Source organism: Mustela nivalis, assembly GCF_964662115.1.
Source record: "Mustela nivalis genome assembly, chromosome: 1".
NCBI lineage: Eukaryota > Metazoa > Chordata > Mammalia > Carnivora > Mustelidae > Mustela > Mustela nivalis.
The window spans coordinates 159,660,700-159,673,460 of NC_139020.1; the positions used below are offsets into that span (position 1 = coordinate 159,660,700).

At 53.6% G+C, this 12,761-nt stretch overlaps 1 protein-coding gene and 1 long non-coding RNA gene across 2 annotated transcripts; one reads left to right on the plus strand and one right to left on the minus strand.

The window, feature by feature from the left end:
* Positions 1-462: 462 nt before the first annotated feature.
* On the minus strand, positions 463-2,620 carry DNAJB8 (DnaJ heat shock protein family (Hsp40) member B8). The gene has a single exon (XM_082747200.1). It carries the CDS (start codon positions 2,135-2,137, stop codon positions 1,430-1,432), a length of 708 nt encoding a protein of 235 aa, XP_082603326.1. The 5' UTR covers positions 2,138-2,620; the 3' UTR covers positions 463-1,429.
* Positions 2,621-2,663: 43 nt separating this feature from the next.
* On the plus strand, positions 2,664-11,005 carry LOC309872696. Its single transcript, XR_014316067.1, has 5 exons — positions 2,664-3,032; positions 4,330-4,453; positions 6,898-7,064; positions 7,975-8,022; positions 10,591-11,005. It is a non-coding gene; the product is annotated as an uncharacterized lncRNA (long non-coding RNA).
* The last annotated feature ends 1,756 nt before the right edge of the window (positions 11,006-12,761 follow it).

Sequence of the window (12,761 nt, forward strand, 5' to 3'; positions counted from 1 at the left end):
TGAACCATGTGGGGTTACTTAAGGATTATTTGGGAAATCACACAACAGAGTCCCAGTCCTCAGATCACCTGCCAGGAGGCCTTGTATGTGTCCATGGTCTGGTCTGCCTATAGCTGGCCTCACTTTCTCTCCTACTTGTCCCTCTGTCCACAGCCCAGGAAACTTCTCAGAAGATGCCTACCACTGCTCTGGCTGGTAGAACCCACCACTAGAACACCACGCCAATAGCCTGCCCTGAAGTCCAGCCCAGGGGCCCAGCCATGAGCTCTACAGAGGCAAGCAAAAGTCTTCACCCCAAACTGTATTTCTGAGTCCTAAACAGGACCCAGGACCTCCCATCTCCTGCTCCAACAGCCATTTCCTCCCAGTCAGTCCCGCTCTGGCCTGCCTGGGATTAGCACACATCCTCCAATACCCCCAACACACACACACACACACACACTCTCTCTCTCTCTCACACACACACACACACACACACACCTAGAAATATTCATTCTTCTAATGCCAGACGTTAGAAGACATTCTTCTTAGTGCCAGACATAGCTCTAGACTTTAGGGATACAGCGAGCAATGAGGCAGGCACAGGTCTTATCTCCCTTGGACCTGCAGTATATTCAGGAAGGCACACATCTCTTGGTAGTTCCGCAGACAACCCTAAGGGCTGGGGCAAAACAGGTGAGGGACCTTTAGTGTGGGGTAAGTGGAGAACTAATTCAGAAGAGTGGTGTTGGGGAAGGCCTCCTTGGCTTCGAGATGAGAGGGCATAGACCAGGGAGAGCAGCATGTGCAAAGGCCCTGAGGTTGCAAGGCATTTGGTTCCATGGAGGACTGAAGGGTTGGCCAGTGTGTCTAGAGTTCAAAGAATGAGGGTTGCAGGGAGGGGAGACCAGGAAGGTGTGTAGGGCCAAGCCACCATGACTTGGCCTCCCTGGGAGGACGAAGACTGAGGTCTTTACACTTAGAGCAGAGAGACCACCGAAGGCTTGCAGCAAAGCGGGCAGAGTGATGTGACTTGGGTTTGGCAGGTTGGCTGCCTGACAAGTCACCAAGAGGGCTGGGAGTGAGACATGGAGCTGGAGGCATGTCCCCCATCAGAGATCCGATGGCAGGCACAGAGGCAAAGGGCTGGGTTGAGATGGACAGATGCCAACCCCAACGGCACAGACAAGAGATTACAACAGATCACCCACGCATGCACCCCCTCCCACTAGTGCAGCCTGGGCAGAGGGGGCGCCTGCGGGCCTTAGCATACACACTCCCCTGCACAGGGGCTGCCCCCCTCAGCGGCCCATCAGGTCCCCACACCCCACACATCGGGGCCAGTTGTTTCCATGAACTAACTTGGCAGGTTTATTAACCACCAGCCACGCAGGTGGCGTGTGCACGGTGGGCAGCACGCGGGAGCAGACCCTGGGGGACGGCCGGGTGCTCACTTGTTGTCCACCCGCTTGAGCTGCTCCTTGCCGTTGATGGTCACCGACCTGAGCTGCCCGTCCTCCTCCACTTCCACGCGCTCCTGCCCGTTCTCCACGATGCGCTTGGTCGTGACCTTGTGCCCGTTGACCATCTCGGTGGACGACATCACCGACTTGAAGCCGGAGCTGCCGGCGCCCGAGCCGCCGAAGGACGTGGACGAGAAGGTGGCACGGTTGGCCCCGCCACCTCCGGCCCGGCCCAGGGTGTCGAAGGATGAGAAGGCTTCCATGAAGGCCGGGAACTCGCCGAAGCCTGCAGAGAAGGCCCCCCTCAGGCCATGGCCCCGGCCCGCACGGTCACTGTTGAAAGGGACGTCCCAGAAGTCAAATGAGAAGGGGTCTAGGCCTCCGAAAAACTCGCGGAAAATGTCCTCAGGGTTCCGGAAGGTGTAGCCTGTGTCGAAGGGGCTGCTGTAGTGAGTGCTGGCCCCGCCACCGGCCCGCCAGCTGTCGCAGCCCGCGCGGTCATACACAGAGCGCTTCTTGGAGTCGGACAGGACCTCATAAGCCTCAGACACCTGCTTGAACTTCTTCTCAGCCTCCTCCTTGTTGTCGGGGTTCTTGTCGGGGTGCCAGCGCAAGGCCAGCTTGCGGTAGGCCTTCTTGATGTCCTCTGGGGAAGCACTCGACTGCACCCCCAGCACTTCGTAGTAGTTGGCCATGCCGAGGGGAGGGCGGGGGCAGAGGTGAGGTGGGCACGGGGGCCCGGGGGACCGGGATGGACTCGGAGGAGGCAGCAGCTGGTGTGGGTCCCTCAACGGGGGCCTTGCTGGAATCTGCTGGCTCCGGGCGTGGCTCTGCCCGGCGACTTTACCTTTTCATAGTACCAGCTCTCAGGGACGGGTGGGCGCCTCCACTAAGAGGGGTGGGGGGAGGGGGACACTGCCACCGTGGGGCCAGGCCAAGGGCAGACACCCCCTGCAGAGCGGAGGCTGGGCCCTTTGTGACATCAGCCCCATGGGCGGGGCAAATCCCACCCCCAGCTCTGCACCAGCAACCCTCCTCCAGCCCTGGGCCACACTGGCTGCCCCTGCCCACAAGGTCAAGGTTGAGGTCAGCACTTTGGCTGGCTGAAAATTTGGAGCTCAGTTATGCCGAGCCTGTGGGCTGAGCTCCTTGGAGCCACGGAGCAGAGACAGGGCCGGCCGCAGGATCTGGCCAAGGTGGGCAATGCAGGTTGGAGACAGTGGTCGGGGAGGGGAGGGAGGGCTTCTTGGGACAGGTCCACTTAGCCCACTGGCTGGGTTCTTGGGATGGAGGGGGAGCCTCAAGTGGGAAATCAGGCAGGGAGGCGAGAGAAGGGATTCATTCGGGTTCATTCTTCTTGTGCCCCTTCATCAGGTCAGATCCTCAGGTAAGCCCCACAAAGGCAGGCATGTTCGTTGGTGTCTAAGACCTTACCTGGAAAGCAGTAAAAGTTTGTTGAATGAACGAGGCTCAGAGACATGTAGGATATACTCAAGGTCACACAGCACATCTGTGAAAGAGAGAGAGTGAGAGGCAAACCCAGCACTGTCTGAAGACAGCAAATAAAAAGAAGCATTCCACTCAGGTCTGGTAAGAAAAATCCAGATAATAAGTGTGACTAGTGGGGTGCCTGGGTGGCTCAGTGGGTTAAAGCCTCTGCCTTCTGCTCAGGTCATGATCCCAGGGTCCTGGGATTGAACCCCACATTGGGCTCTCTGCTCAGCAGGGAGCCTGCTTCCCTTCCTCTCTCTCTGCCTGCCTCTCTGCCTACTTGTGATCTCTGTCAAATAAATAAATAAAATCTTTAAAAAAAAATAAGTGTGACTAGTGAGCATAGTGGGGTGAGTGGTGGTCCCCCAAAAGCTATGTCCCTGTCTTAAGCACTGGAACCTGCGAATGTGATCTCCTTTGGAAAAGGGGTCTTGTAGATGTAGTTAAATTAGAGATATTGAGACGAGAGCATCCTGGATTTTGTTGGTGTGTCCCCAACCCAATGGCAAGCATCCTTATGGAGCCACACAGAAGAAGAGGGGGATGGCAAGGCAGCACAGGGAGAGCCCACAGTTACCAGAAGCCGGAAGGAGGGAGTGCAGCCCTGCCAACACCTTGATCTTGGACTTCTGACCTCCAGCATGGTGAGAGGTTGCATTTCTGTTGTTCTAAGTCACTCAGTTTGTGATCATTTGTCATGGCAGCCCTGGAAAGCTAGTAAGGTGAGCGAGTTAGGGACCATATGTTCCTAAGCATTTACATTTCTTTAATTCTTGCCCCAATGTTAGATCATATTTAGAAATAGTAATTAACAGTACCAATTGAGAGCTAGTCCCCCCTTCCCCTCACCGCACCCCTGTTAAGATGGAACACATGCTAAACCGTCTAGGGACCGCACCAGTGAGGAGCAGAGCTATTGGGATCACTAACTCTTACCTAAGAGTGTTCTGTTCCTCTTCCTTCTCTCCCCCTTCCCTCTCTTTCCTTTCCTTCTCTTCCCCCCTCCCTTCCTTCTCTTCTTGCTGTCTGTAGTCCTTATCCCTCTCTGTATTCTCTCTCTCTCTCTGCTCCTTCCATACCCATCAGTGCTGGGTTCCCAGCACCTAGCAGGGACAGTGGGTTTGAGCCAGTCCCCAATGCTGGGAGGGATGAAAGCAGAACCTGGAGACACTTTACAAACCTGACTTAGAGTGGCAGACGCAGTCACCCCCCAACCCACCTCACCAGGAGCACGACCCATCCGCCGTGCCCCTGTCCATCCACCCCGAGGGGCTAACATCTGACACACGTCGCTTGGTAGAGGAAATGATGAGCAAGGAGCAAGTCCACTGGGGATAGCTACAAATGAAAATGCTCCTGTGTTTTTGTAACTATATTTCTGTCACTATCGTTACAGACTACTCTCGACAGGCTTGTCCACTGGAGCGCGGGAAGGCTGCCTCCCCACACAATTCTCCACGATGACTGTGGGGATGGTACAGTGGTGAACCAAGCATCACTAAGACGGAAGAGGTGATTAGGTTAGTGGCGTTGACGTGGAGCCGGTGGTGAGAGGGAGAACAGCCATGGTGCTGATGGTGGAGTTGATAATGGGAGAAAGAGGTGCTGGCAGTGGCAACAGCAGTCATGCCTGGGGTGGGAGAGTTAACAAGTGGAGGTGCTGGTGGAGGGGAGGGTAGCTGGAGACCCGTGGTGGTCGAGGTGGTGTTGATAGTGAAGGTGGTGATGGTGGAAGTGTGACAAGGAGGTGATGAAAGGGTTGCTAGGGGCACTATCGGGGAGGTTGGCCATGCTGACTGTGGTCCTAGAAGTGGTGACATTGGTGGCAGTGATAGGGACAAAGGCAGTGGGGTAGTGCAAGCTGCATGTCATATGGCTTTGCTTCAGTAATGATCCCCACATCTCGGAGCCTCATGACAGACATTTGGCCCTTGCCTACTTCGCCTGGGCTCCAACTCACAGGTCTTCTCCTTCTGGATCCCGGATGAGGGCATGCTCCAGTTTGGAACATACCATTCTCATGGCAGGGAGGGTGGGAGTAGGAGCTGGAAGACACATGGAGTGTTGCTGAAAACTTCTCCCAGGATGTGATGTGTGTCACCCATGCTCACACCATGTGGCCCAGGCCAACATCAGTGGGGCAGATAGGGAATGGTACTCTGTTCAGGAAGGTTTTGCGAGTCTCCAATAGCTGCAATAGCTGGAGAGGAACTTTCTGCTGAGGAAGTGGGCAATCCTGCAGTGTGCTGCTGGCGATCATGGGACTGATGGAGCTGGTGGGATTGGTGGCCCGGGTGCCACCGGCGATGGCGGTGCTGGTGCTGATGGCCATGCCATGTGGCTGAGGGGAGCTGTGACAGCCATGGAGGGAGTCAAGACAGTGGGAGTCACGGCGTGCTCTAGCAACAGTGCTGACACCGATGGCAATGACATGGCAGACGTGGCATCTACCTCCCTCCTTTGAAGGTCTCCTCCATGCTCTAGAGAGTTAGGGAAAATTCTCCAGAATTCCCTTACCTGTGTGGGTCCCAGGGGGAGTCTGCCAATGCACATAATTTGGAAAGTGAAAGAGAAAGAAGCTGAAGGCAGGTGACGACTGGAGGTTTGCAGCAACTTCCAGACCATCCTCTGAGACACCCCAGCATCAGAGCCGCAGGCTGAGCTACTCCGGGGAGCTTCCTGGAGTAGCGTGAGATTCCAGCAGCTTCCAGGCCAGGTCTTGAAATCCACTCACACTGGAGCAGCGATGACTTGTGTCCCTGATCTTTCCCCCCCGGGTCATCCCATGGTTGCAAAAACTTCTGTTAGTCTTCATACCTGTTACAGTCACCCAACTGTGTGATGTGGTCACGGTGACAGTGGCTCCGAGGGAGGTGGTGGTGGTGCGGGCAGGTTTGTGGTAATGGTGACAGTACAGACAGTGGTGATGGTATGATGGCAGAGGTGACAGAGGGGATGATGATGATGATAGTAATGAGAAAGGAGGTGGTCAGGGTGGAAACAGTGATGTTGCAGGTGATGGGGACAATGGGAACAGTCGTCATGGTAACAGTGGCATTGGTGGAGGTGAAGGTGGTGCAGATGATAGTGATGGTTGTGATGCTGGTGGCAGTCTTGGTGGTGATGAGAGCCATACTGGTAGTCAAGACAATGCAAATACTGGTTGAAGTGGAGGTGGGCAGTGATGGTGACTGATGGTGGAGGTGGTGTCAGAGATGACATGGTGGCCATGGTAACAGTGATGGTGGTGATGCTGATCATGGTGACAGCAGTGATGGGCATTGTGGAGGTCACGGGATGATGATCCTGGTCTAGGTGATGGAGGTGATGGCAAGTGGGATATGGCAGCGATGGCGGTGGCAGTGATGGTGGTGGCAGTGGCATGATAATTGTGATGTGGTGTGGCTGGTGATGATATTAGTTGAGGTGGAGATGGTCGTCATGGTGCTGATGGTGACAGTGATGATGGGGATGAGGGGAGTAGTGAAGGGAGGGAGGCTGGTATGTTGCTGGTGATGGGGCAATGTGACATTGGTCAGGGGAGGGGGTTGGTAACAATGACATCAACACAAGTGAAGCCTGAGGGTCCCCTAACAAGGTAGCTGGAGCAGAGTGTGGGTGGTTACATCAAGTTAAGAGACAAGGGACCATGGGGCACCTGGGTGGCTCAGTGGGTTAAAGCCTCTGCCTTTGGCTCAGGTCATGATCCCAGGGTGCTGGGATCAAGGCTCTCTGCTCAGCAGGGAGCCTGCTTCCCTTCCTCTCTCTCTCTGCCTGTCTCTCTGCCTACCTGTGATCTCTGCCAAATAAATAAATAAAATCTTAAAAAAAAAAAAAAAGAGAGAGAGACAAGGGACCCAGCATGACGAGATGCCCCCAAACCCCACAGAGACTTCCCCTCAACCCAGGCCCCCTTTGCCCTGCCTTGCCTGAGACTTGTGCTTTGCCCACACTGTCTTTCCAGGGAGGAGCTTTTTTGGCCACCCAGCTGGATCTCTGCACCCTGCTGACCCCAGGCCCTGTGCTCAGCCTGAGGTCCTACTCTGTGGTGGTCTGTAGGAGGTAGCTGGGATCACACAGCATTGGAAACCTCCTAGCTTTACAGCTGTCCCAGGGCTCAGAGTGAAGAAGGTAGGCTTCCTGGGATGAGCGCACTGCAAGGAGGGAGATCCCAGCTCCCCATGCCGAAGGTACCCTGAAGATAGGGGCTCTCTCCAGTTTACCGAGGGCGAGGCAGAGTAAGCTTCCCACAAAGGCAGGTGTGGAAACTGGAACCATGCAGAACTGATTCGCCCTTCTGAAAATGGCTCTGATTAGTCTCCTCTGAAACCCACCACTGAAAGTGTCAGCAGCAGGGGCCTCTGGGGTCCCTCCAGAGTCTCATGGGGAGACAGGGATGTGCAGGCATGACGTTAGCTCAGGCCCCATGCTCCTGACTCTCACTGGCTGTTTGCTCACTTTCCCTCTCTGAGCCTCTCTGTCCTCATTCATCAGTGAGGTATAGAAACTCCTCCTTTTGGGGCTAGTCCCTCTGGTCTGTACCCTCTGATGTTCTGGGTCCCTGTCTCAGGCCCACCCTAAAGCCTGCCCCCTGAGCCATGGCCTGGTTAGAGAAAGAGGATCTTGGGGGACCAGGTGATCTCAAGCAGAGACTAATTTGGGGCACGGGGAGGCCCAGAGAGGGCAGAGCACACCCAAGGTCACACAGCAGTCGCAGGAACCCTCCCCAGGCGAGCTGATGGAGGCTGATTAGGCAGCCAATTGGTATTCTGAGCAGCCAGAGGCCCCTCTCTGTCTCTGTAATTAATGGAGTGGCTTTTTAAAAGGATTCTAATCACCCTCGATCCTATCTGCTTATCACTAGCGTTCCTAATTAGATGATCCTGGCAGTCACTCTGCTAATTCCCTCCAGTCTCATGCAGCCCTGCCCAGCTTGGGGCAGCCCACCCCACCCCCGCAGTCCACCCTGGCCCAGCCAGATGGGCAGTCCGGACCTTCTCTCCCCTCAGGGGCCCTGGTTCTCTAACTGCATTACTTTCAGGATGGATGGGTGACAGCGATCGATGGGCCACTGGATGGTCAGTGACAGGTGAGTGAAGGGACTGAATGACGGACAGCTATGAGGGTGGATAGATGGACGAACAGAACACTGAGAGGTTCAGAGCTCAGTCGGTCAGGTCAGAAAGTTCTCCCATTTACCAGCTGTGTGTTTTGGGGGAAGTCACTCAACCTCTCTGTGTCTCACTTTCCACATTTCATCTGTAAAATGGGAATAATAGCATCTCCTCATGGGGTTGCTGCAAGGGCAGCTTAGAGCAAAAGAAACCCAGTGTACATGGGTTTGCTAGCCTAATGATGGCAATGTTGATAGTGGAGAGACGGATGGAAGGACAGATGAGTGAAGGGAAGGAGGTAGATGGACGGGTCTGTAGAAGAATGGGTAAAAGGATAGGTGGACATATAAATTGGTGAGCTGATGGAGAGCTGGTCAGGTGGTGGGTGATTCAACAGGTCGAAGGAACAGTGAGTGCTCAGTGCCAGACAAGGAGGCATGGGAAGTGGGGAGAAGCCTCTCTTCTTTTCCAGAGGGAAAAGGATGATCTTAGCTCAGGTCCCAATACAGACATGGCACAGACTTACTTTCCCTCCCTAGGACATCCAGGGCAGTTTCCTGGTCAACCCTCCTGGCCAGTGGAAATGGGGGCCCACTAGGTCCTTTCCCCCACCCAGGTAACACCCTTCCTGGTCTGGTGGCCCATGTGGTGTCTGGAGGCTCAGATCTAGCCTATGGTGGGGGGTTACCACCTGAGCAAGGGCATCATTTGTGGGACCCCTGAGTTCAAAAGTGTGCCAGTCTGTTAGGGTGGCCACTCTCCTCTCCCCACCCATAGTGCCCTAGTTCTCAGCACACCCCCACGGAGAGCAACCCTGGGCAGGGCTCTGATCCTACTTCCAACAGCTAGTCCTAAGCCTCCAGGAAGATTCAACCCCCATAGCCTCCACACATACCTCTGGACCTCTGCAGCTTCTGGGGCTTCCTGGGTCTTTCTGGAAAGAGTATAGAACAAAGAAGCCTGAAGTATCTTCCAGAGCCAAGGCCTACATGCATATGCACACATTCATACCCACAGTCATCCACCCATTCACCCATCTACCCACCCAATCATCTGTCCATCCATCCATCCATCCATCCATCCATCCATCCATCCATCCACTTACCCATCCACCCATCCATCTACTCACCCAATTATCTGTCCATCCATCCATCCATCCATCCATCCACTCATCTACTCATCCAACCACCCATCTACCCACCCACCTACCCATCCATCCATCCACCCACCCACTCATCCAGCCAGCCAGCCCTTCATCCATCCACTTCACATGTTTCTTGAGCTCCTATACATGCATATACTATAAGCCAGGCACACTCTGGGTGTGCAGGCATGTATATGCCAGTGAACACGCTAGTCAAGGCTCTGTTTTCATGGAGTTGCCAACTAGTGGGGGAGACACAAGAAACTGATAACGAATACACATTAATTTTTTTAAAAGATTTTATTTATTTGACACAGAGAAAGAGACCGTGAGAAAGGGAACACAAACAGGAAGAGAGGGAGAGGGAGAAGCAGGCTTCCCCCTGAGCAGGGAGCCCAATGCGGGGCTTGATCCCAAGACCCTAGGATCATGCCTCCAGGCCAAGGCAGATGCTTAACGACAGAGCCTCCCAGGCGCCCCACAAATACACATTTAAAACAAAGTCAGGTAGTGATAGATGCCATGAAGAAAAACAAAGCAGGAGGGCTTAGAGTGACAAGGCTTCTCTTTCAGACAGGGTAGGCTGATATGGCCCCCCACACCTCCACACGTGTCAGGCATCTGCGCCCTTGCACGTACTCACACACCTGTATACTTGAACACAACTGTACACACGTGCACACAAACACACCCAGGTCTCCCACGAAGCCCGCAGCTCTCCTGTGCCTGAGCATTGGGGTATGATGTCTTCAGAGATGCCCCTACCCAACCCAGCTGGGGAGATCTGGCCCACATCTCTGGCAGAACTGTTTTCCTTCTTCCCCACCCTCGCCTCCCCAGGCCTGCTCACCTGGAGCCCAGCGCACATCTGGGTTGTGCTGGGTCAACTACAGAAAGGCCTACGTGACTTTTATGCAATTTGTCATTCAGATCCAGGAGTCTTTCCTGCGCTGGCCTGGGTGCAAGCTAGAAACAGAGCAGATTTCAGCTGTGACCCCCTTCCCTCCATCCAAAGAGGTCTCTCCCAATCTCAGACTGTGGGAAAGGTAGCAGACACACACAAACATGTGAAAACATCTGAGCATTGCATGACCAGTTCAGTTATGTATTTCTTAATAAAGCAGGAGCCTTGAAATGTTGGGGCAGCTTCACGCAGAGGGACCAGAGGGAACAAAGCCTCGTGGGGTGGGAGAGCATCTGTTGTGCCTGGGACTGAGGAGAGTGGGGGGATGGGAGCTATAGAGGGCTGGGGACTGCAAAGGTCATGTAAGGCTCAGATGCCAGACCCAAGCTGGGGAGCCCTTGGGAGGATTTGAGGCACAGGGAGAATGTGATCAATTGCATGTTCTAGTGAGATCTCTCCACAGCGGTGATACTCCCCCTCATACCCAACAAACAGGTAAAAAGGTCAAATTCTGACATCACCAAGTGTTGGCAAGGATGTGGAGCAACCAGAATTCCCATACCCTGCCGGTGGGAATGTAAATTGGAACGACCAGTTGGGAAAATGCCTTGGCCTTACCTCATAGATGTGAAGGTGCCCAGTCCCTGTACTAAGTGATTCCCCGTCAGCATATGTTCCCAGAGAAACGCTCACACATGACAAAGGAGCGGACGCAGCTGCCTCTATCTGTTTAGAATGGAACACAGGAGGATGGGTAAATACACTGCGTTATCTTTAATAGCGTCACAGCCATGAAAAATGAACGGACCAGAACGTCATGTATTCATGTGAAAGAATGTCAGCAACGTGCCAGCAAATAACAAAAAAGGTAAAAGTCATAGAAAAACCGACCATTAGGATACCATTTATATAAAATGTAAAAACATGCAGGGTGATATGATCCGTAGTATAACGATTCATGCGTACGTAGTAAAAATATAACTTACAGGGGAGTGGTAAAGCCCTGGCTGCTTCTGGAAAGCGAGGCAGGCAGGCAATATCCCATCATGTTTTCTTTCTTTCTTTCTTTTTATTAATTCATTCATTTTTTAATTTTTAAAAATTTTTAAATTTATTTTTAAACTCTTCATTGACTACTTTTTTATTATGTTAGTCGCCATATTGTACATCATTCATTTTTGATGTAGCGTTCCACGATTCAGTGTTTTCTTTCTTAACTTGAGGGTGTCAGCGGGACTGCCAGTTGCCTCCGTTCTGGTGGGCAGGACCTGCGGCTTGTGTATAACCAATAGGATATGGCAAAGGGGATAGGATGTCATGCCCAGGATTGCAGGACATCATCTAAAACTGGCATGTGTTGGCCACTGTCTGCAGGGTGTCTGTCTGTGGCTGGCTTTAGAGGAGCAAGAGGCTATGGGTCCTCCAGTTGCAAGACTGCTCTTGTGCTAAAACCTGAGAATGCTTAGGAGCAGAGCCGACCCTTCCCTAGTCGAGCCTCTGAGAGGCTAGACCTGGTCACACAGCTTGACAGAAGGCAGGCTTGTGGGACCTGAGGCTGAGGACCCCACTAAGCCATGCCTGGGCTTCTGACCCACAGAGGTGGTAAGATAATCCATGTGTGTGGTTCTCAGCAGCTAAGCCTGTGGTGATTTCCTATGCAGCACAGAAAACCCATACTGAGGGGTACTGGGGCATTTGTTATGGTATTAGCTATTTTGGGGGGGGGGTATTTGAAATAGTTCATAATTAAAATAAAAAGCTTAAGAAAGATCAGGAGCAGGGGCACCTGGGTGGCTCAGTCGTTAAGCATCTGCCTTCGGCTCAGGTCATGATCTCAGGGTCCTGAGATTGAGCCTGCATTGGGCTCCCTGCTCAGAGGGAAGCCTGCTTCTCCTTCTCCCACTCCCCCTGCTGTGTTCCTTCTCTTGCTGTGTCTGTCTCTGTCAAATAAATAAATAAAATCTTTAAAGAGAGAAAGAAAGATCAGGAGCAGGTGAAGGGATGGTGCACAGCGGAGAAGACAGCCCAAAGGGTGGAGTCCACATGGCTTGTGGAACAACGTCCCCTCCATTCCTAAATTAGGAGCAAAGGGAGGGGCCCATCCCAGCATCTCCTCAAAGCCTGGGAAACCTGGATCCCAACTGCCAGATCAGGACAGCGGAACCTGGGTGGGGAGGGGCAGGGAGAAGGAGCAAGGACAGCGTTTTCCCAGAGTTCCCCAGGGAGCCCTGCCCTGTGGGCTGGGGAGGGCCAGATGGGACGGTGGAAGGAAGCAGCTGCACAGGGTCCGCCAAGCTCCCTCTTCGAGGAGGAAACCCCCCCATATCTAGCCTGCCTACCAGTGGGAGCCATCCTGTTCTGTCCCCTCCCAGGAAGACCCCCATCCCTGCCTGGGCCTCAGTTTTCCCAGCTGTCCAGGAGGGATGATCTGTGGGGACCCTGACTGGTTGGGATCAGGGTAGGGGAGAATACTGAAGCACTAACCAGGCATCCACCGGCACTTCTAGGGACCCTGACAGTTTTGGGAGATGCGTGGGAAAGAGAAACGGAAAGGGCAGGCAGCTTGCCCAGGGTTCCCAGACACCCTGGATTCTAGGAGTGGAGAAACTTGAAGGGGTTAAGTCTGAAGCCAAATGGGCTGAAATAGCATTAGCAAAAGGTCTCTT